Genomic DNA, 24,826 nt, shown 5'->3' on the forward strand with positions numbered 1-24,826 from the left:
TTTGGTTCACTCTTGGCCTTTTTAAACACCAAAGGTCATACATGTTTGCCTTTCCTAATAAGAAATACTATATGTGAACAATGGGTGAATTGCATATTATACAGCCCCCGCACCAAAACAAGTTGAGGGGGGAGAGGGGTGACATCTTACGAGGTAAAGTTATTACAACTTTCAACTATGCTGAACAAAATCAATATTTTGAAATTTGATCCGATGAATTCGGGGCAAAACGTATGTGGCAGGGGAGGATTATCACCCTTCAGTCACTGGTAACTCTGAAAAGGGGCACTATAACTTTTAATTTTCAATTAATTTAGCCCCTACCAGAGTTTCCATGCCAACTACTTCCATACGAAGTGTATTAGTGGAAAACAAAACAAAAATTGTTCCCACTTTGCTATTTACTTAGGCATCACTATTGCGCTGCCTATTATTTGAAAGCAAAAGAGGAGGGTTAGAGGTAGAAAAATGTGACCCTGACTAAAACTCAAACAGGTAGAGAACTTTCGTGTGGAATTCATAAGTCGCTTGTGTAAATAGGAAAATTTCTTCTTAAGCCCTTTTTGTGATCAAAATCTAGATGGCATTGTTATTAAGAGCCTAAGAACCCCCAAATACTATTTGCTTCATCACATTCAGCGTTGAAAGACATTTTTGTTGAGGATTTTCTCAAGGAAAAGTGCATTGTTATTTTGAAACGATTCTTCAAATGTGTTTGTCTATTTATTAAGGCAATTGTATTTCTGACTAGAAATGGAAGAAGACTTCAGCTTGGATGAAGTGGCTGCTGAATATGCATCAACACTCAAGGATCTTGTGTGTAATAGTAAACCTCTCATATCTACTTTAACAATGCTTGCTGATGATTATCAAGCTCATGCGAGGACTATTGTTGGAGTAATTGAAAGGCACATAATTGAAGTACGTAAAATATTTTTTCTATATCTAATTCAAGCTTCTTATTAAAAGCAGCTGAAACTGCAAATCAAATAGCCTAGCCCCAGGCTGTACCCAGGAATTTCTTCAGAGGGGATTTTACTCAGATTTTTTTCAGGGAGGTTTTACAAAAAAAAATTACAAAATTTGTTTATATCTATTTTTGTTACTTTTTTACAAGTCTAAAAATATTGTGTGTGTGTGGGGGGGGGTTCAAACCCCCCTCTGGGTACAGCCTTGAAATACCTTACAGTAGACTAGCCTATAATAGGCTAGAACTAGTTTGCCATTTAATATTTTAGACTAGCCTTTTTTGCATAGTCCTAGCCTATTAGTTTCAGAAGAGACCAATTAAGGCAAAAGGGTAGAAGAGCTGTGGCATAACTTTGTTAAAATCCTGGTAGGCTAGCCTAGGGGCAAAGGTAACATTCTGGTAAATATTTACCAAATCATATTATTGAGTAACAACTAGAGTGAATATACCACTCAATGCCTTTTTTATGCTGATTACAAATATAATATTCATTTCTATTGGAAATTCAATTCCTTTTCTATTGGCTAAAATTCATTTCTGATAGAAATGATTATTTTATTTGTAATCAGCATAAAAAAGGCATTGAATAGTATATTCACTTTATTTGTAAGTCAATAATAGGCCTATGATTTGGTAAATAGGCCTATTTACCAACATTCTAGTTTGGCTTCTTTTTGCTGCCTCAGAAACAGGTTAAGTTAGGAAAATGAAACTTCCAACAATGGACCCAGGACCAAAAATGTACTCTGGGAAGGTATTGCCAAGTTTCCATGTTAACCCTTTCTGATTTCTAGGTCCTAGAAATTTCCTTACTTGACAGGTCTATTACCTATTAAAATTTTGGTACTTTCCCTTTATATGGGTGCTTCTTAAAAGTCAAGTTTGGTTAATGCTAATGAAATAAAATAGGAAATATATATATATATATATATATATATATATATATATATATATATATATATATTAGTTTATAAACAAATTTGGGTTATATATTTGCACATTAGGGGTGGGAGGTAAAGCAATGCATATATATAGTTCCCAGAGTGAGAAACCCCTCAGTATTTGTTTATACAATATCAGATAGCATCAAATCTTTGCTTTTGTCAAGTGGATGCCTTGGGTTTTTGTGACTGGTTCCTTAAAAGTGCCCATATAAGGTAAGACACCCAGTAGTCAGCCACCTGCCTATTCTTGGACATAATCTTTTATACTATTTTAATAACTAATTTACAATGAGTCATTTGTATGTCCGAGTTTAGGCAGAATTGTCACTTGTTAGTAAATTCAAAAATAGGAGGCACTCTACAAGTGAAACTATTTGAATTAGTAACCTACTTGTTCAGAAATTCTTCAGAAATTTTTTGATACAAAAATTAAGTTTCTAGGTGGTATAATACAGTAATTAGAGTAGTTTAAATGTCAAAAAGTTTTCAAAGTGATTAAAGTGTCCAACCACTGGGTGTCTTACCCTAATGGGAAGGTACCAAAATTTTACCTTAATTTTCATTTATCAGTTTCTTTTTCTCTGGTTTTAGTTCTGAAAATGCCAATACTGTTATTTGAGTAGATTTTTAAGCCATATCAATGGTTATTTTTCCTCTAAATTTAGGAAATGTAGGGTGACAAGCAATTTAAAAGAAAAGATATATTTAATATTTGTGATTTAAAGAAAAAAAAATCAAGCAATAAAAGTTACATTTTTAGAAGTCAGCTTTCTGTTAATATGCAAAAAAACTGAATCACTAAAATGATATATACATCAAAATAGAATAATAGGTATTTCCAAAAAGAGGTCCTTGTAGGTAAGTCAATAATTCTAATCTTAAGAATTCCAAGTCACAAATAATTTCAAGTTCTTGATCTTAAACAATTTTGATAATAAACATGTTGATGCATAGCTTAGATATATAAAAGTTTTCCCAATTCCTCTTTGGTAACAAGATGTAAAGGTTTTAGTTTTACATAATTTTGCTCAATTTGATGCTGATTTTTTACCCTAGGGCAAAAAAGATTTACATCTTGTTCAAAACTAAAACCCTTATGTCTTGTTACCAAAGATGAATTGGGAAAAATTGTACATATCAGAGAAAAGCTAAAAATCTAAGCTATGCATCAATATGGTTATTATCAAAATTGTTTAAGATCAAGCACTTACCTACAAGGACCTCTTTTTTGAAATATCAATTATTCTATTTTGATGTATATATCCTTTTAGTGATTCAGTTTTATTCACACATTAACAGAAAGCTTACTTTCTTCTGATTCTAAAAACATAACTTATTGCTTGATATTTATTCTTTAAACCACAAATTTTGAATTTATTTTTTCCTTTAAACTGCTTGTCAACATAAAGACCATATTTTTAATTGTTGCTGTCAAATCATTGATGAAAATTTGTCCTAGAAGGCAGAGTTCTTATTACTGCCCTCACATTACATCATGCTATAGTAAAAAAAGGTGGTCTAAAAAGCCATTGTTATTTTTCCAGAATGCCAAAGAAAAGTGGTTTTTCCCAAAAAGAGGTCTTTTACCCTATTTGCAGTTATTTAAAAACTCATAAATTAGGATTAATTAAAGTTGTGAAGCTGAAAGCATTTTTCTTATACTTCATTTAAGCAAAAGATCTATTTTGCAAGGTTTCACTTTCATAACACAAAGATTTGTGAAGGTGATTAAAGGTCAGTGCCCTCTAGAGAGAGGAGTAGAGGTAGGCACTTCAAAATACCTTCTTGGAGCAATCTAAGGATTTCTCCTCGTAGAGCTCCATAGTTGACAATTTGAGTTGTATTCAGGATTCTTTTGTGACCAGGTGCACTATGCTGATCCATAGCTCCCCAGTTGAGTTTACACTCTCTGGAGAACCACTTATCATCCAGTCTTTGTTTGAAGATGTCCATAGATTTGGCAGTAACAGTTTATTCCAAGTGTTGATGATACTTGAAGAAAAGAATTGACTGCAGACTCTGGTTAGGGTAGGCTGTCCAGTCCCTGAGTTAGGGCCAACAGTAGGAAATAATGCTTATTAGCCCTCATTAACTTATAGGTTAACATGGTATCACCGCTATTTCTCCTATGTAGAAGAGTTAGGAGTTTCAGATTTGCTAGTCTTGCAGGGTAGGAATGTTCCTTCCTGCCAGATATCACTTTGGTGGCATGTCTCAGCACATCCTCCAACACTTTTATCTCTTTTCTAAAAAGGGGAGGCTAGAGACATTCCAACTTCATTTTACCAAGGTGAATGACATGGCACTTGACAACATTAAATTTAAGAAGGCAAGCCTCAGCCCATTGATCAAACAATCCAAGATTATTTTGTAGAAGGGTATGATCTTCACAAGACAAGGTTGGTCCAGTGAGATTCAGGTTGTCAGCATAGAGTGTTAGTTTACTGCTGATAGTGGAAGGAATACTGTCTATGCCTTTTTAAGTGATTTTAATAGGCTAGGGTTAATAGGTACATTGCTATACTGGTGGCTCTTCATTTGATACCCTATCTTAGAGAATTATTTTTTAAAGGTTAAGAATAGCCTAGGAGCTATCCAGAAAGAGATGCTAGAATAGAAACAGATGTATTTTTAGATTGCTAATTTTATGGTTTTGTTTATGTATTTAACAATTCATCCCCAGCACCCTAATGCTCTTATGTATCTCTTGGTTATACAAAAAGCACAAATCAATGACATTTTTATTTTATAATGCCCAGTATATTTCTATTAATCAGACTATCATGTTTCTTTTTATTACTATTCACATTTTTAACTCATTTAATGTAGGCTATTATTTTTTATCCAACATTCAGCAATCTCACTCAGGCTAAACTAAATATCTCCAAGTCCACACAGAGTAACCAGTTTTACAATGGAAAGAACATTACAATTCATGTTCTTTATAGCTTAGGGCTATATTGGGGGACAACTGCCCCCTCCAAATGAAGTGCCTGGGAAAAAACTGCATTGCACTCTTATGGCTCTTTACTATAAGCAATGCTATAGTATTGCCTCTGATGTAAATAGGCAAGTAGAACTGTCAATCTCCCTTCTGATGGACATCTGAAATTATCTGGGGGGAGGGGGATGCATTGACCTGTAAGTTAAGCCCTTGTTTATTCACTTTATCATAAACTCAATGTCATGGTATTATAACCAATCTTTAGCTGTATCCTGGCATATTATATATTATAAATATTATATTAGCAGAGAGCTGCACAGAAAATAATATGGTGTTGGGCCTGCTATTTGTAATACTTTTCTAGTATAAAGGTTTATTGACCCAGACTACCTACAAAGAAAAAGCAACATCTAAGCACAGCACAAGCATTAAAAGCACAAGCATGGGATAGGCACAACGGGGAATTAAGCACAAGCATTAAGCGGAATGCTACATCTTCCTTCTTTTGTCACTTAAACTGCCTGCATTTCCTCTTACACCAACACTCCACACTCGATCCCTTTCATCCACTGTGAGTAGGCTTGCACACTGTAATAAGTACCTTCAGAAAGGTATGTGTAAGAAGGCACTAGGCTCGCTTCCTACATATTCACTAACTAGTTTACTTCTTCTTCCTCTCATAATGTCTCTATTTACTGGTCTACTTTTTAAGTCACTCTTTACAAGTTCAGTTTCAGAGTTTTTCTTACAATTTGGCCAGATCTTGTGCATGCTGTTGTTGGTGTTGCGCTTGATTCTAGGGGCAGCACTGCAGTAGCACTCTGGCAAGGGCTAAGGATTTGATTCCAATCCTGGATTGGCAATGGGGACATGAACTGGTCAGCCTGTAACAGCGAGGGTGGTGACTTGGCAGTCGCGTCTGGCACTATGGCATCGTCAAGTCTTTTGCAAACCAAACTTGTTCCTTTCGGACTCCGATGTGGGCGGGCTGATAGGTGTTTGTGGTTCCTCTGCAGAATCGTACCTTCGTTTGTCTGCACCCAGTACAATCATGGCTGTTTTGCATGAGAAACCACAATGGCCTGTTTCCATGGTCCATTGGGCATTTTCTGAATGTGGATTGCATCGCCAGGGTTGAGCTGATTTAAAGCCTTGGCTGATTTGTCATGGTAAAATTTTTGGCGTTTCTGCATTTTAGTTCTTTGCTGAGTGAACTGTTTGGTCTGGATGACCTTCTTCTTTAGGTGACGTGTGGTGCATGGTAGAATGGATCTTAGTTGGCTAGACATAAGGAGTTGAGCAGGAGATGCAAACCCATCGACTGGTGTATTCTGGTATTCTAATAGACCCAGAAAGGGGTCTTCTCCGTTTTCCATTGCCCTGGTCATGATGTTTTTTATAATCTGCACAGTTTTCTTGGCAAGTCCATCAGACTAGGGATACCCGGGGCTAGATGTGCTCTGTGAAATACCCCAGGCTTTGGCAAAATTGATGAAATCCCCGGAAGTGAACTGAGGGCCATTGTCAGACATTAGCTGCGATGGTATGCCATGCCGGGCAAAGTGGGCCTTAAATCACGTTATGACCATGTTGGACGATGTTGCCGTAAGTCTGTTGACTTTGAAGAAATGGCTGTGATAATTGACAGTTGCTAGGAAACTGGAGCCATTCCATTCGAACAGGTCTGTAGCAATCATTTGCCAAGGGAGCATTTCTATACTGTGGTTGATCATTGGCTCCTTCGAGTTGTTCAGCAAGTGCTTGGAGTATGTTTGGAATTTTGCTATGTACTGTTCGACGTCTGCGCTGAGGCCTGGCCAGTACACTAATATCCTTGCCCGCTGTTTGGTTTTCTCGATTCCAAGGTGGGTTTCAAGTAGCTGCTGGAGTGTGGCTAACTGCAGGCTCTTGGGAATGATCAATCCTTCTCTCTTGAGGAGAATGCCTTTTGTGAAAGACAGCTTGTGTTGGACGTTCCAGTAGGTTAGGATGTTGGTTGGGCACTCTTTTCTAGTACTCGGCCAGCCCTCTTGAATTGTTTTAACTAGGGTGCTCAAGGTTTCATCCTGCGTTGTTTCCGGCTGTATCTGCTCAAGCTTCTGGTCACTGGCTTGAAGGTTCCGTACTACATGGTGTACATAGATATCCAGATCTTCTTCAGTTTTGGATCTGTATCGCTAAGATGGAGGGGTGACAGAGCGTCAGCGACGGGGATTTCGGATCCTGGTTGGAACCTCAGACTCAGGTCATAAGGCTGGAGCTGAAGCATTAATCGTTGCACTCATGGTGGGGCTTTGTGAATAGGATTTGCTAAAACGGTTTTGAGGGGGCGGTGCTCAGTTGTGATGTCAACGTGGTGACCGTACAGATAATGATGGAAGTGTTTACAGCCATACACAATGGCGTATAACTCTTTTTCGAGTTGCAAATACTTCTGTTCTGTCTTGCTGAGCGATCTCGATGCATACTCTGTGACCTGCCCTTCCAAAACAAGATGGGTGCCAAGTCCGTGGCTGGAGGCGTCAACAATGAGTTTGACGTTCTTGCTCTAATGGTTGAACAACAGGGTGTTTGACACTATAGAGCATTTCAGGTCCTCGAGTGTTTGGGTGTGTTCCTCTGACCAGAGGAATGGGTTTGCTTTGGTCAGGTCACACAGTGGTTTGTTTTTTGTGGATAGGCTTGGTATGTATTTGGCGAGATAGTTGGTCATCCCAAGGAGGGTTAGCAGTTCTTCTCGGCATGATGGGTTTGGCATGTGGTTAATGGCATGAATCTTTTCGGGATCTGGCCGCATCCCCGTGGAGCTGATTATGTGTCCAAAGTAGCTGACACTGGAGGCCGAAAACTCGCACTTATCTTTGTTGAAACGGATACCCTTAGCTAGGGCATGTTCAATTATCGTTGCCAGGCGTTCATCATGCTCTTCTTGCGTGGCACCATACACGATCATGTCATCAATGATGATGAAGAAACCCTCTAGGCCTTCAAAGGCATCTTCCATCCTCCTCTGAAACTCATCTTGCGCTGAGATGAGTTTGAAACGATATCTTCTGTATATATTGTGCTGAATGTTGTGAGGTAAGATGAATCTTCAGAGAGTGGAATTGACCAGTAACCGGAACAGGCATCAAGTTTTGTGAATATTTTTGCTCCGTATAGCTTGGAGGTGACGTCGTCTAGAATGAGAATGGGATAGTGGGGCCGTTTGATGGACTTGTTTAGTCCAAAGACTCTATGCACAATCTTATGGTCCTATCCTTCTTCTCAACCATAACCATCAATTTGACACACTCCTGTGGGGTAGTGACATTTTCGATAATCCCTAGATCTTTTACACATCTGAGTTCTTGCTTGAGTTTATTCAGCATGTCCGCGGGAACTTGTCTCGCTGGGTATAAAGTTTGAGTGGTATTGTCTACTAGGTATATGTTACAGTCTCCATCGAGTTTCCCGACTCCTTTAAACACTTCTTTGTGCTTTTCCTTCGGGAATGGTACTCTTGAAGATGTTGAGTTTATGTTCAGTACCAGCTTAATCAGGTCCAAATCAAGGCTTGAATGGTAGCCTATGTCATCAATAACAGTAGCTATTGCTATTCAATAAATAAAAAACAATTTTTTTCAAATGAAAGTAAAGAGCAACATTAAAACTAAAACAATAAGAAATTATTTCATATATGAGGGGGTTGCCCCTCCTCAACATTTTGCTCTTCACGCTTAAGTTTTTTATTTAGCAATAAAAAACAGGATTGGGACAAAATTCAAACTCTAGTATAATGAGCAAGGTGTTGAGGAGGGTGCAACCCCTCATATATGTAATAATTTCTATTTGTTTTAAGTTTTAATGTTGCTCCTTACTTTCAATTGAAAAAAGCTTGATTTTTAATTTAATTTCTGATTGGTGTTATTATAATATTGGTGTTATTAAATATTGCCAGAAAATCTGGCTCCATCACCACAGAAAAATCCACTATCCCCATAGAAATATCCCCTAGACAATTCAATCCCAGTGAAAATTAACCTTGGACAAATATCCTTAACATCTCCATGCATAGAATTTAGTTGACAAAGAGAAAGCAATACGTATAAAAATAATTTTGTATAGGAATTCTGGCAAATCCCCCAGTCTACAACTTCTCCTGAAAAGTTCACCCTTTGGAAACTTCCCCCCCCATGAAAAATTCCCTAGGCAGAAAATTTGCTCCCCCTGCCCACCCCAAAAATGTATGAATACTTCCCAATAACAGATACTATATTTAAGCAATGCACAAATTTATAAGTTAAAGACCTTTCCCCTGGGGCTGGGGTGTCATGTTATCTCCAAGGTATTGGGCTTTTCAATTATGCTGAACAAAATAGCTATCTCAAAATTTTAATTGGACAATTTTGGAAAAAAGGGCAGAAGAGGGGGCCTAGTTGCCCATCAATCTTTTTGGTCATTTAAAAAGGGTGCTAGAACTTTTAATTTTCATTAGAATGAGCCCTCTCTTGATATTCTAGGACCATTGAGTTGATGCAATCACCTTTGGAAAAAAACAACAACAAATAAACATTCATCTGTGACCTTTCTTCTGGCAAAAAACAACAGCAATAAAATTCCACATTTTTGTAGATAAGAGCTTGAAACTTCCACAGTATGGTTCCCTGATATGCTGAATCTGATGGTGTAATTTTCATTAAGATTCTTTGACTTTTAAGGTCTCCCCTCCCCTTTTTTCAAAAATTAAGCAGTTTCTAAGACATCTAGCCTTTGCTGAGTAACACTATGGTTACTTTTGAGCTGCATTGCTCCATAGTTACAGTTTGTTCCTACAAACCATTTGATTATTGGCAGTTCAGTAATAGTCTTGCAGTAGTATTACAAAACAGTATGAAGACATAATTTTCACTTCATAAAACTTCAGTAGTTTCTGTGGATTGTATTTTCAGAATGGTCTCTTAATTTAATTATATTCCAGACCCCTGTTTAATGCCAAGAACAGTACTTGGCTATAGGCTTGCACCAATATTTCCTGATTGCAATGGTTATATGCAGCTTTTGTATAAAGCCTACGGGATGTATGCAGAGGAAGGCCTCGGGGCCCAGGTTCTCGAAATTTACTCAAACTGTTCAATAGAGGTCCAATTGTTTTTGTCAATCAATGGATTGCTATTGTTTGAATGTTCATGGATGAAAAGCTTTGTCAAATTATATAGCTAGTTTTACTTATTCATTTTCATGGTTCAATTGGCAATAGTAACTAACATTTGGTAATGTCCTAAAAACTTGATAATTTTGAAGCAACCAAATGGAAAATCTTAAAAAAGTCAGTTTTCAGTTTGGAAAATGGTTGTAGGGGATAAAAATTGTTTTAATTTTTGTGTCTTTTTGTGTACTTTGATTTTAAATTTGTTCTTCTCTTTGACTCTAGGTATTGAAAACGCAGGTCTTATGATTTAAATAGAATATTAGATGAACTTCAAATATAAAGTAGGAATCAATAGCAAAGAAATATACTGTTTTAAAATTAATCACTAACAATCATAATTGCATCTTCTTCCTATTGCTAAGCTGTAGCTCAAGGCTTTATGCAAAAAAATTCCTCAGTCTAGCCATAGGCTATATTCCGTCATTGGGAGGAGGTAAAAGACTGACCATCTTTCTTGCGCTAATATAAAGGAGTTTCTCTTCAGACTTATTTTAAACAACATAATCTATGGAACTAGGCCTTTAAAAACAGGCTTACCTCAGTTGAGTTTCAATGCTCTATAATAGAAATCACAAAACAAAAATATCATAGGCAGTGCAACAGTGCTGCCTAAGTATAGAACAATGTGGGCACAATGTACTATTTATATATTTTTTTTGTTTGTTTGTTGTTGGTTTTTTTTACCAAGGCCCTTCTTATAGAAAGAAATGTAGAAACTTCAAAAAGAGCTCATTAGATTGGAAATTGAAAGGGCTAGTGTCCTTTTTAATAGTCATAAGTGATTGGAGGGCAACCAGCGCAAATCTCCCACGCCAATCATTTTCCCAAACACGTCCAAACAAAATTTTGAGACAAACATTCCGTTCAGTGTAGGTTAAAGGTCCGGAAATTATGACTGAGGACGACCCCCCCCCCTCCCCCACCCTCAGGGCAAGGGTTGTAAGCTATACCCTAGGGGGATATAAGGTTTTATAAAAAGGGTGGTCGTATAAATCTCGAAGGGGTCTCATTGGATTGGTAATCAGAAGTTCTAGTGGGATTTTTAACAGTCAAAAGTAATTGGAAATCAACCAGCCCCCCCCCCTATTACAATCATTTATCCAAACACATCCAATCAAAAATTTTATATCAACATTTTGTACAGCGTAGCTGAAAGGTCCAGAAATTATGTCTTTGAGAATGAAATCCCCCCTCCCCATAGCCCTCAGGGCAAGGTTTTTAAGTTACGCCCTGGGGCATATAAGCTTTTATAGAAAGGGTGGGTGTATAAACTTCGGAGAGGGCACATTGGATTGGTAATAAGTAGTTATAGTGCTCTTTTTAAGAGTCAAAGTGATCAGAGTGCAAATATCCCCCCCCCCCACACACACACTTGTGTTGTATTTTCCTGAAATGCATCTCATAGAAGTTTTAAGATGGTCATTTGTTGTCGCAGAAACTTCGAAAAGAGCTCATTTGGTTGGAAATTGAAAGAGCTAGGCCCCTCTTTAATAGTCAAAAGTGACTGGAGGGCAACCAGCCCCCCCCCCCAACCATTATTTCCCAAAACACTTCCAATCAAAATTTTGAGGTAGCTATTTATTTTCACGTAGTTTAAAAGTCCAGGAATTATGTCTTTGAGGATCAGAGTGTATCAGATAGAACTTTTGAGATAGGCATTTGTTTAAAAATAGTCCAAAGATCACATAACAAGGCCTTTGGGGTTGACACACCCCCCCCCCCCCCAGAGTCTGGGAGTAAGGGTTGTGAGCTATGCCCTGGGGGTGTGTAATGTTTTTATAGAAGGGGTGATAGTCCAAAGAGTATATAACAATGTCTTCAGTAATCACATATAAGGGATGTGTAGGCGGACGTTGAACTAAATCGAAACAAATTATGAGCATGTGGACTTTCGAAAAGATGACAAAGTTATATCTCAAGAACAACATATTTTATTAAGTTAGACCTTAAGAGTAAGCTGTAAGGGATTTTAAACTAGGCAGAAGGCACTATGTGTATACTTTTAATACTACCGCTACAGTTACTGTAACTAATGACGCTAAGAGTATTAAGGTGAAACTTTTAGGAAGCTTTTAGGGGGAGTTTCAATCAAGCAAAAAAACTGTATGCATGCATATTTTCAAAAGGGCATATAAGTACCACTCTATAATAGCTAAAAATGTCATTGAAACATTTAAAGGAGCTAATTTAAAACAAAATTAAAAGTTCTTATGTCCTTTTTAAAAGTAAAAAGAGATTGGAGGACAATCAGCCCTTCTCTCAGGGTGATTTATTTTCCAAACACATCCAGTCAAAATTTTGAGACAACCATTTTGTTCAGCATACTAGAACAGTCCAGTAGTCTTTAGCAACTATGTCTGTCTTATTGGGCATGTCAACCACTACCCCCCAATTATGCAATTGACCCATTATGCTATAAATCTAAGTGCTACTGTAAAACCAAATATAAAAGTATTGTGGTTACGGTTACCAATAAGACACTCCATCAATATGCGAGAACGACTGGGGGTATTTAGTTGCAGTTTTCGGGGCTACTACTATTACTACTTCTCCTCTTACAATTTAAATAAATAAATAGAGTATAAGTGTATCCAGGTTGTCAAAGAGCATAGATAGAATCTTTTGGGAATTTTATTAAGTTTTATTTTTCAGGTCAACTTAGGCAGTATAAAAATTGTTGAAAAAGTATCTCCTAAAATACAAGTAGCAAGCCAAACTATGGATTCTTATAGAAAAAATCAAAAGAAATAAAATTAACATTAGTAGGGCTGATAACCCCCCATGCCTTTGCATGGCATGTAAAGCGCAAACATAATTTGCACTTTACTGAAAACAAAATACGTTTTAAATGTTTTAACTTTTTTTTACTTAAAAAAAAAAAATAAGACTTTAAGGAATACATTTCAGTATATGAATATTAAACTGACAATCCACAGTCATTTTTGTCAGTAAAGCCAAAATTATGTTCTGGTCTTGAGAAGGCACGGGGTTGCAAGCCCCACTAATGTTAATTTCTGCTCGTTTTGTGTTTGACTTGGCTATTTATTGTAATTTATGTTCGTTTTGAGTTTTATTTATTTACTTTTGTGATTTGAGGTAGTTTTATGCTTTGAAGATTATTTGACTTTATTTCTGCCCATTTTTGGCTTAATGCAGTCCTTTACTTTTCTTTAAAAATTAATACGAATATAAGTCAGCGTCATTCAGTCACGGGAGGGGGGGGCTGGAGGCCCCTCCTGCCCCCCCCCCTTATGAGCGTCCATGGGCTTACATATGATTCTCAAGGAAGATTAATCTGTATTGGTGTTGCTTTTAAAAGTTGTTTTTTTATTGTAGGCTCCACCCGAGTGTAAATTACCTGGTTTATACCTCATTGACTCTATCTGCAAAAATGTTGGTGGCATATATGTGTCAGCATTTTCAAATAACATTGTATCACTCTTCAGTGGTGTTTTTGAAAAGGTTAGTGTTTGTTTTTCCTCTCTTACTCTGCTACTTGTGTACCTAGTGAACACAAGAGCATATTAGAATAGCTTGTTAATGTGGTTGCAATGTGATGCCCTTGCGTTGTATTCCAAGAAAGCATCACTTTTAGCTATGACCTCATTCCTGCTTTAATGCATCAACAATGTTATTCTCACTTTTAATTTTTACCAGCCCTTGATTTTTCATCTTGTAATGGGAAACTATTGCATATATATTTTTTTTTTAATTTAAATGCGGTAATCTTGCAATTGTGACTTGTAACAGAAGCAGAGACTTTTGAACACAGTATATAAATTATAGGCAGTATGATCTTTCTCTATCTCACCCATTATAAAAACCCGGGCTGAGGTGCGAGTGCTCCAGAGAATGTAGAAACATAAGCAACATTAGATCTTTTCACATAAGCAACATTAGATCTTTTCACGAGTAGACAAGTCAGATTTCTCTTGAACGAGAAACATAGCTTCAACGTTGGAATACTAAATTTTGAAGAAACTAATTTTAAATTAATTTATTCCAATACATATATGAAAATCAGTAATTAATAGTCCAGTGTTATTATTAGATGTTTTTAGGAATTAAAAGTAGGTTTCGAAGTCTCAAATTGGTTTCAAAGGCATTTTGAGAAAGTTTCTGCCGAAATACGCATTTCAGGGTAATTGGACTGCTGGTGGCAGATTAAATGAGAGGAGTTGTTTGTACGCGCTAATGCAAGAAGAAGTGGGAGGAGTTGTTTGTTTGCACCGAGAATGAAGAGCAAGAAATTATCTGCGGTAAACTTACTGCTATATCTTTATACTGTGCTTTTGAAATACTGTAGGTATGAATTAAAAAAAAATCTTCAAGATAAACTCTCCACGTTGGAAGACAGGATTACTAGAAATCTTAGATAGTACAATCGTGGAAATGATTACTTGTTAATTCTTTAAGTGTCCATAATATTCTTTTTTATAATACTGTCAGATAGTAAAATGATAATAATTTTTTTCATAACTGTAATAGAAACACTTGGAAAAAGCAGTTTTATAAATAGTCTACTTTTCAGAATCATAACTCTTGGCTAGCTTGATATGTATTTATTTCAGTATCTTCTATTTTGATACAACAGTAGAAACACTATTCATTTTTAAATATTCATTTAGCAATTTTACAAACTCTTTTGACATACTAGGGCCACCAAGCCATTGACTCACTTTACTGGTATAAGATGTCAACAAAATAAGACTTAGTTGAATTATAATTAAACTAACAATTGAATGCCAAAGTGGATCCTAATGATTAAGAAAGCAATGGAATAATGCGGAATAATAAAAAATATATAAATAAATGGTAACTTGCATTTATAATACAGAGAAGGATTAGAAATAAGAAACAACAGTATATGCATACCAATACATACAAGTCAGCTGGTTGTGCAGCTTTGACACTATGTACGTAATTTTACATGCTAAGTGATTAAGTTATGTTACGTTTGGTATAACTTTTCACACTTAAATACGTCCTTTCTCCAAAAGGAACACTCCATACAGCAATCACAATGTTTAGATTGGGTATGATGTCAAATTTGATTGAAATTGCTACCTGATTCTCTTGGGTATGTTGTTTACTAAATATCCATCTAAAAAAAGTCAAAGGCTATTTCCTGTGTTTTATTTGACCTCACGTCATTTTTGAGCGGTTCATGCTATTTTTCGAATTTTCCCATATTGGTTTTCCAAGTTAATTTTTACTTTAAAGGGTAATTGAGATAATACTTACCATTCCTGAACCAGCTACAAATGCCGATTTTTCCCCATTAGCCTGTTTTTTAACTTTTGGTTATTATATTATCCTTTGTCAAAAGAGGTGTGTGTTATGTCATTTTGTACATTATCAAAAGTATATACATCTTCATAAAGATGGAGTTTTTGTTAAATTTCGGGTTTTATTGCAATATTATCCTTAGTTTATTACAAAAGACAGTGGGTATTGCACCTTTACTCCAATTGTATCCTTAAACAACTCTATATGATGTTCTAGTTCTTTGCTAGCAGCAGAGGAAAAGAAAGAACAATTAGGATACTTGAGTGCTACCCATGCCCAAAAAAATGATTTCCCTTGTTGTTTAAGAGAAGTGGTTGGCTGAATTAAGTTTAAGGCTAAAGAAAGATAATAATGATTCACTCATCTGTAGTGACCTACTATGAGCCACAAACAGTTCTTTTGTCTTCTTCTCTTTGTATTAAGCTTTACAAAAAGAGATTTTTAAAACACAGTCGCCAAATGCTTTACTTTTATCATAATCATCTGCAAAGGCTGAAGAATTTTTGTTGTTAGATTGAAAAAGAGAAACATTTTTAAGACCAGCTTTTGAACATGAGAATCTGTTAGTTGAACTGTAAGGAAACACGGAACACACAAAGAGCTACTTCTTAGGCATTGTAAATATGCTCTCAATTTCTAATAAGTTGAGTTGGAAAATGAGCATATGAACTTCCTGATCATTGGAAATGAGCTTCTTGACTCTTTGTCTCCGGCCCGAACGGTCTTGTGCAAACGTAATTGCTTTTTGGATGTCAGTACCAATCATGGAGAGGTGCTGAGTAAGCCTGTCCCTCCGTATGAATCGGGACCTTCCGCAGAGACGCTTCAGCCACGCACAAAGTGCTGACTAACTAAACGAACCACTGCAAGGTTTGGGCGGCTGGCTGACGAAAATTGGGGGTCTTGATTTGTTAGTACCAGCAGTCGGGCGTTCAAGATAAAGTCATACCACCTGATCCCTTCAATTCGTTTCAAGAACTTTCCTTGATGTTTCCTTGAACAGATTTGGGTGCGATGTAGTATTTTAGTGATGACTGAAGTATGTCGGATGCTGGTCACGTAAGAACTATATATGTTTATGCTTAAAGGAATGTGGAAGTGGCTCAACAAGTTTTTTTTGTCATTTTCTTACCATAATAATTAGAGCAAATATTGACAATTCGGGTTGTTGTTTTTTAATTGTTTTTCTAGAAATTTCCATAGATGAAGGATCTTAATCTTCAATGCCTTAAATCAATCAACGGTGGCAAAACTTGAAATTAGCAAACTTCTGCAATTTCTCTGCATTTTCTTTTGGTTTGGTATTGGTTGTTTGTCCATCCCTGTTCATCTTGTTTCTTTAAATTCATTGTTGCTCAAAATTTATTTTGACTGGAAAACAGTTTTTTTTAATGCTGAATATCTAAACACAAAATAAAACAAATTTTGCGATTGGATTTTGTTTCTTTTTAAGCATATCATACAGTTTGTGGTAACAAACTATAAGTAAGGAGCGACCCGGCTCAATGGTAACCGAAGCTCTAAAAAACGGAATTTTGATACCAATAGATATATCAAAAGAATCGGCTTTATATGATGATTCCAAATATATAAATTTCATTAAGTTTAGTCTTACCCATCAAAGGTTACGAGCCTGAGAAAATTTTCCTGGTTTTCAAAAAAAGGGGGAAACAGCCCCTAAAAGTCAAGTGATCTCAATGAAAATCACACCGTTGGAGTCAACGTATCAGAGAACCCTACTATATATATTCAAGCTCCTATCTGCAAAAATGTGAAATTTTGTATTTTTTGCCAGAAGAAAAATCATAGATGCGTGTATGGCTTTGAGTATAACAAAACCCCTCACAGTCCCAGGGGAAAAGTCTTTAATTTATAAAATTTGCCCATTGTTTGCGCATAGTATTTGTTATTGGGATGTAGGCATACATTTTCGGGTGGGGGGGGGCAATTTTTCTGCTAGAGGTTTTTACACGAAAATTTTCCTTGAGGAGGGAAGTTTCAAGGGATTGAACGTGTCAGGGGAAATTATACACTGGGAGAATTTGCCAGAATTCTTATACAAAATTCTTTTTATATGTCTTGCTTTCTCTTTTCTGTCTCAATTTTTCGCGCGGAGTGGTTAAGAGTAATGTCGGAGTGATGCCTAGGGTAAATTTTCACCGGAATTGAATTGCTAGAGAATATTAACTGAAAGTAAGGAGCAACATTAAAACTTAAAACGAACAGAAATTATTACATATAAAGGGGGTTGCCCCCTCATCAACACCTCGCTCTTTACGCTAAAGTTTGAATTTTGTCCCAATTCTTTAATAATGACTCCTGAAACACAAGGGCCGTTTAATTAGAACAATAAGACGCTTTTTTAAAAGTACTAAAAAACTTTAGAGTAAAGAGCGAGGTGTTAAGGAGGGGGCAACCCCCTTTATGCCTTTATGTACGTAATAATTTCCGTTTGTTTTAAGTTTTAATGTTGCTCCTTACTTTCAGTTGAAAAAACTTGTTGTTTTTTTTAATATAATTTTGAACAAAAGATAATATAGATTGCGTAAAAACTATCAAGTCCAATAACTATCTTAGTGATTGCTTTTCAAGGTAACAATTTGGCTTTGATTTCAGTTTCGTGTGGGAAACAAACATAAGTGAAAGTTTTGTTTGGCCAGCTTTGTCCACCTTTTTTTTAGTCTTATCAAATCGACAACTAATTTTCTTCATCTCTCTTTTTTGTCTTTGAATTATATCAGGGTAGCTCCAGGAGAGTTCCAGGATAAAAAAAAAACACACAAAAGTATTAAGAAAAAATCGGAAGAGGATAGAATAAATTGTAACAAAAAAGCATTCACTCAAATTGCGTGATATTTGTTTGTTCATATTTGCATGCAAGGGATCGGGGGGGGGAGAGGATACCCGCTTCCTTGAAAAGGTCTGAAGATATCCTTGAATTTTTAAAGAGAAAATTCGTTTTTGGCTTCATTCTGTTCCGAGCAACAAATTTCTTAGAAGTTTGGAACCTATGTGGTCCTGTGTGTATGTTAATCCGTATGTTTTTTTACTTTTGAGATATATTTGATTATATTAAAGGCTCTTTATAGTGAAAACCCGTTCTGAGGGTTATTTGTTGCCTTCTTTACTCGCACACCTCACTAAGGGGGGGGGAGGGGCAGATTGGGCTTACGGCCCTTGAAATGGCACACCTGTTATCATCTTGTAACAGTTCCAGTTTTTCTTGTGTATATTTTCCGGATTTTTAAATGTAGTTTTTTATCTTATAGTTTTGCAATCGCTCTGCGGAAGTCTTCTTGTTTCTAATTTTAGTTTTTTCGCAGTTTACTGTGGACAAACAAAGCTATACACGCTTGATTTTGTATATGTTGTTGAGCTTACTATTGTTAGTGCTTGGATGTGAAATTCGTATTTCGTTAGAAACTTCGTTCACTGTACGAAAGTGAAACAAATGGGGCAAGACTGCTTCTTTCACAAAAATACAAATCCATAATATGCCAATTTTTGCTCATAATTATTCCTTTTTATAGTGTGCCTCTGGCCCAACATCTATGCGAGAATTGGGTGATATGTGTTCTAATTATTTTTCATCTCTGTAATAAGTAGGCGAGCTGGGGAAATCCATTCAACAAAACTTAGTCAATAGCACAGTTTATATAATTAGCAGTATGATCATTCTCTATCTCACCCATTATAAAAACCCGGATCGGGGTGCGAGTGCTCCGGAGAACGTTTTTGCAGATATAAACATAGGCGAAGTCAGATTAGCGGGAATGCAGGTTAGTCTGTTTCCATCAAAGTGCATTGAAACAATCGGAAACAGACTAACCCGCAATCTCGCTAATGCATAAATAAGTGGGAGGAGCTTTTTGTTCACGAAGACCAGAAATGATCTGCGATAAGCTTACTGGGTATATTTTGTCTACTGTGGTCAATAGCTAGTGTTAATGCCCTTGCGTGGTCGTGATTGATTGGACCTCTGTGAGAGATGGGCTACATCCGTAAGATTTAAACTTAGTAGCGATTAGCGATTTGTGTTGCATTTTCGAGTCCAATCCCGTAGACAGTCACTTATGTTGCTCTGCGACTGTGATGCTTGGGCCACAGTTGCTGCAACCCTTTATGGGTCCTTGACCCAAAATGTATGGCTTTGATTAGTCTTGAACAGTTATGACAAAAACGAGTTTAACTATAGTACATTCAGCTTTAGGAGTTCTTATCTGAAGAGTTATTTTTCAAGAGTTTATTTTCGACTCACGCCAAACTCAACCCTCGTAGAGTTCAGTGGGGATAAATTCAAACAACGTATGAGTCAACTTCCTGGGTTCTCCCCAAAGTTTTGAGATCATTCCTCACATAACCTTTCATCCCCGCAGAAAATGCAGATCCCCCCCCCCGAAAATTTTAGTATATTTCCCATTAACAAATACTATCTGTAAACAAAGGGAAATACTGCATAACCTTTGGCCATTTCTCCAAGGGCTATGGGGCCATGTCATCCCCAGAGGCATAGTTATTGGGCCTTTCAGCAATGTTGAAATCTCAGAATTTTGATTGAATGTCTTTTTGGGGGGGGGGCGGGGCAGTGTGTGGGAGGGAAATAGTTGCCCTCTAATTTTTCGATCACCTATAAGGGGACTAGAACTCTTAATTTCAATTTGAAATGAGTCCTTTCTCGATAATGTTAGCCAATTGTTTTGATGCGATCACCCCCGGGAAAAATAAAACAAGTAAACTCGTATCTTTCGTCTGACAAAAATACAAAATTTCCACATTTTTCTAAAAAGGAGCTTGAAACTTCTATAGGGTAGCCTACTAGGGTTCTCTCATATGTGCAATCTAATGATGTGATTTTCATTATGTCCTTTCTATTTAGTTACATTGGCCACCATCTCGACATAGGCGTTAATAAACGATCGTTTATTGTAGTGACAATGTGCGATGCATTGCTGTCATCCACCTTTGTTTTACCGATCCTTTTTTTTTCCTTTTTTTCACCGCCCAATGTGTACGTCGCAATGCTATCATGTAGGCTACACCTCTAAGAGACGCTTGAAAAAAACGCCAAGTGAGTCTCGGGCCTAAGTTTTAAAACTGCATATCTGCATCGAATAACTTTTGCTTTAAAAATTGAGTCACCCTCCCCCCCCCAAAAAAAAAAAAAATCAGCCTGAAGGCCTATCCAAAATGTGCTAACTACAATTTTTCTGCATATTATGACGTAAGAATTGTTTTCTTAACATGTTTCCTTCTCTATAGTCCCAAGTCTAAGTTTATACCGACTTTTTTTTTGTTCTGGCGATCCCCTCCCCCCTTCACCATTGTAGACCTATGCTAGGCTTGATATTAAGAGGTCCACTGTTTATGTAGTTTTGAGATTTTTAACTTTTCTTAACTGCATGTCTACGTTCGTATATCTTGGATTCATTCTCTCAGTGTGCTTAATGATATTCAAGTAAGTGATCAACCTCTGTAAGTCATTATTTTGTCACTGCCCCGCCCAAGGTCAGTACAAAATATTGTCTACTGAAAGGATTCGACTCGTGTTTGAGCTACCGAGTGTCAATAGCCGGGAAGCCCCGTAATTACTCTGACCCTTTGGCTGTCTCAGTGGTCCAATACAGAACCTTCCAATGCTTGAAATTAAGAGACCGGAAACAACTGTAAAAATGGAGTTTGATGGGATATCCGTCACGGATATCAATTGCCCTAATTTTCTAAGATTTATATGGTTGTTTAAGTTTCTATTTAACGAATTTAAAAGCTAGATATAATTTTTATTATCTTTGACACTTTTAAGACCTTTAGTATTAAAATCGAAAAATATAAAGAACTTCAAATATTAGATATGTCTAAAAAGTTATACTTAATTTTAGAACTGTCTACGTTTTAAATTTTATGAAACTAACTTTTAGATCTATAAAAATTTAAAAACTGTCAAAGTAAAGTTAGACGGAATATCAGTCAATCATTTTAATGTACATATGCTTCTCCGGCATGAATCCATTTTTATAGATTACATTGAATAATTCAAATTTAAAACTATGTCAAAATAATGATTAATCAGTCTATCTTTTTATTGACAATCCAGGCAAAGAAGAGAGTAAGCGATTATTAAAGCTGCGAAGTCCCTAAATCCTCTTCTTTAATTTACACCGTAGCTATGTGCCTGATAGTGTCCATCTAGGTCAGTAGTTCTCAAACTGTCAGTGGTACGCGTACCCCTTGGGGGTACGCAAAATTTTTTAGGGGGTACGCGGCCCGCCAACAAAACAACCCGTAAACTAGGACTGGCAATTTTATTTATATTTCAGCCATATTTTACTTAGTATCGGTAGGCTAACTGAGAATGGGTGTCTAAAATATTTCGTGTATTTTTTATCTAGGTGATAATGAGGTGGCACCTATCAATGTATATTTAGGTCTCCCGATTGGGTGTTCGATTAAAAATACACGAAAAATTTTCTTCGGAATGCTGAACGCAAACTTGAATTGTTTATGCTAGTGTGGTTACATCGCAACTTAATCTGGAACGGAAAGCCCTTTCTCGAATATATAATAGTGTGGCTCTACCGCCTATTCTATATTTGACCTCATTTTGGGACATTTTTACTGAATCTGATAGGCGAGTGTCGCGAAAGTGCTATTTTAAGTTGGCCCTTCCGTGGTTCAAGCATAGGTTCATCGTTAACCGTTTCGGTGTCGTGGAACCGCTTAAGGTCGGGGGTGATCAGTTTCAGAAACTGAGTAACCAGTCCTCTTCTCATCCGTGGAAGGGTGCACTATTTTAGATTTTGTATTAATAGTAATTTGTGTATATCTTTATGACATCTTTGTTGTGTTCTCCTTTCTTTTATTGTACTCCATCCTTTTCTTCTTTTTTTATTTGTAGATGGGCAATAAAGAATATTCATTCATTCATCACCAAAATAATGATACGAAATGGTTGTTTTCTTTTGTCCCTTTTATAAAAGGCGGTTCTAGGCGAATACCCCCCCGGCGAATACCCCCCGGAAAATACCCCCCCCCCCGGAAAATACCGCCGCGGAAAATGCCCTCCGCGGAAACAAACAAAACTAACAAAAAAAACAGTGTGTTCTCGAATTTTACACAGCGTAAACTTGAGTGAGTGGCGCATAATACACAAGTACCAAAATTCCATCCCCCTACGAAAATTAAAAAAATAAAACTCAAATAACATTCTCAAACGGGGGGGGTATTTTTTTGGGGGGGGGGGGTAAACGCCGGCCACCATAAAAGGCACTATTTGAGACAAAGTTGTTGTAATTTTTATTTTTGATATGGACTATTTAACAAAAAAAATATCTTTTATATATCTTATTTATTATTTATATATTTTACCATTGGTATTTTATAAGCATTTTAATGTTTATATTTAATAGCAAATGATATTATACTGTAACATTTTTTGGTACTTGTCTAGAATCTGGGTACACACGAAAGTAAGACCGCATCGAAATCTGAAAGCCCGCTATTGATAAACAGGTTTTTGAGGTGTTGCTCACTCCGGGGTTCAAACTGTAGTTTTTGGGGTTTAGGGGGACTAAAAGATAGCTAGGTTAGGTTATATTAGGTTACGTATTTAATATATGCTATGCTTTACACACACACCCCTCTAATGTGCAAATATAGATTCGTTAGATTCATTTCTCAAAAATAGTAAAAGGTAATAAGATAACCGTTTGTTTTCCAGATAAGCTATTCATGATATATCTTAGGGTTATTTTTTTTATATAGGTCTACAGACGTGGAAATTTTCATTTTGAGTTTGGTTCTTTTTTCTTTTTTGCGCTTGTAAAACCCCATGCTATTTATTTTAATAACTAAGAATTAGAGTAAAGTCTTCCAGGCTCTGCACTTTCCAAGTATGTCAGCTGGAAAAGGAAAATTTACACCTAGAGTTTGAAACATACCTTCCCCTTAGTATCTGTTTTGAAAAGCTAAACCTAGAAAAATTACAGAAGGGTTTTTCCTTATTTTAATAAGGGTATAGAGGTCGCGTATTTCCTCGGAGGAGGGAGGGGATACCAGACACCGTTTTTTTATGTCTAAAATTCGATTCACCGAGCAAAGCTTGGTCCCGTGGTACTCATGTTTTGTTGACGAGAAAATTTTTGCTTAAAAACCTAATCTTTGTTACTCTTGTTGTGGAAAGCAAGCACATATGGTGGAATTTTTTTAGGATTGTAGATGAAAAAATCGTGGGGGTACGGTATAAAATACCGTTTTAGGGACTATATATATATGTATATATATATATATATATATATATATATATATATATATATATATATATATATATATATATATATATATATATATATATGTCTGGCTCATAAAAATTTAACTAAAATGTATATTAACACATTTCTGATGCGTTAAAGAAAATTTACCCCCCCCCCCCACCTTCGAAAAAAATTCTGAATAAGGCCTTGAGTTACTACTTATTATGTCTCCATTGATTTAAGTTCTTAGCGTTTTTGTTTACTGTGTATATATAGCAAGTTATTGTCTGATAACTACAATTAAAAACAGTTTTCCAAATCTTCAATTGTGCCTACCTATGTAATTGCAGGTTGATGAGCCAACTCGTGCCCAAATGTATAAGCTCCGAGTCACATGGCAGAATATCTTCTCCAGTGTCAAACTCCACACCATTGATAGGCGTGTTCATGGAATTGACCCTGCTTGGCCGGTTATGGACTCAAATAATGTACGAGCTCCAGGACTTGAAAAAAAAGTACCACCAGCCGGCAGACCTCCGATATCTAAGCCACCCATATCCGTGACTCCGAAGCCTACTCCAACTGTAACTCCAAGTCCAACTCCTATATCCGCAGCTCATCCAACTTCTGGAAGAACAGTTCATATAAACCCAAACGTTATCAGAGCTAAGGTTAGTGGTGCTTATGACTATTAGTTATTGCTCCCAAATTTGTATTTAGAACGGACTCAGAAATAAAAATTTTGACATGTTCCTATTGTTTCTAAACATTAAAAATGCACCGAAAATATGGTGCATTTCTTATCTTCTTTTTTTGTTAAATGAAGAAGTATTGTTAGTTTTAGCAAATTCTACCTAATGGCTGATCATGTGTTCTCGTTTTTTTTAAAGTCACGTATTTATAGTATATATTTATGATTAGTAAAATTTGAATAACTTTTAATAAAATGAAAATATTGATAAAACCATATATCTGTATTATTGTTGACAAAATGAAATAAAATTTGGTGTAATGAAATATATTCATAGATCATATATTTGTGCATTGGTAGAATATTTGTTTGATTAATAAGATTTGGATTATTTTATGATTGGGAAAAAAAGGTTTCACAGACCTTAGCCCAAGTGGTATCTGAGAATTTTATTGTACTCTTGTGTATTTACAGAAAAATGAAGCAAGCCATAGGCTTGTCTCGTTGCTAAATAATTAAAAATACCTCAGCAAAAATATAAATGTTACAGT

General features: G+C 36.3%; 1 protein-coding gene across 1 annotated transcript in view; it reads left to right on the forward strand.

Annotated features, from left to right (window-relative positions):
- Positions 1-657: 657 nt before the first annotated feature.
- The window catches only part of LOC148955843 (uncharacterized), an 84,274-nt gene continuing 60,105 nt past the window's right edge, over positions 658-24,826 (forward strand). The window contains exons 1-3 of the mRNA XM_089104603.1: positions 658-921; positions 13,386-13,511; positions 23,935-24,255. Of these exons, the coding sequence (XP_088960729.1) occupies positions 754-921; positions 13,386-13,511; positions 23,935-24,255 (615 nt within the window). The 5' untranslated portion in view covers positions 658-753. The remainder of the gene's footprint in view (positions 922-13,385; positions 13,512-23,934; positions 24,256-24,826) is intronic.

The sequence above is a fragment of the Artemia sp. Qi Xiang Cuo genome, chromosome 2 (genome assembly GCF_049724085.1).
Source record: "Artemia sp. Qi Xiang Cuo chromosome 2, ASM4972408v1, whole genome shotgun sequence".
NCBI lineage: Eukaryota > Metazoa > Arthropoda > Branchiopoda > Anostraca > Artemiidae > Artemia > Artemia sp. Qi Xiang Cuo.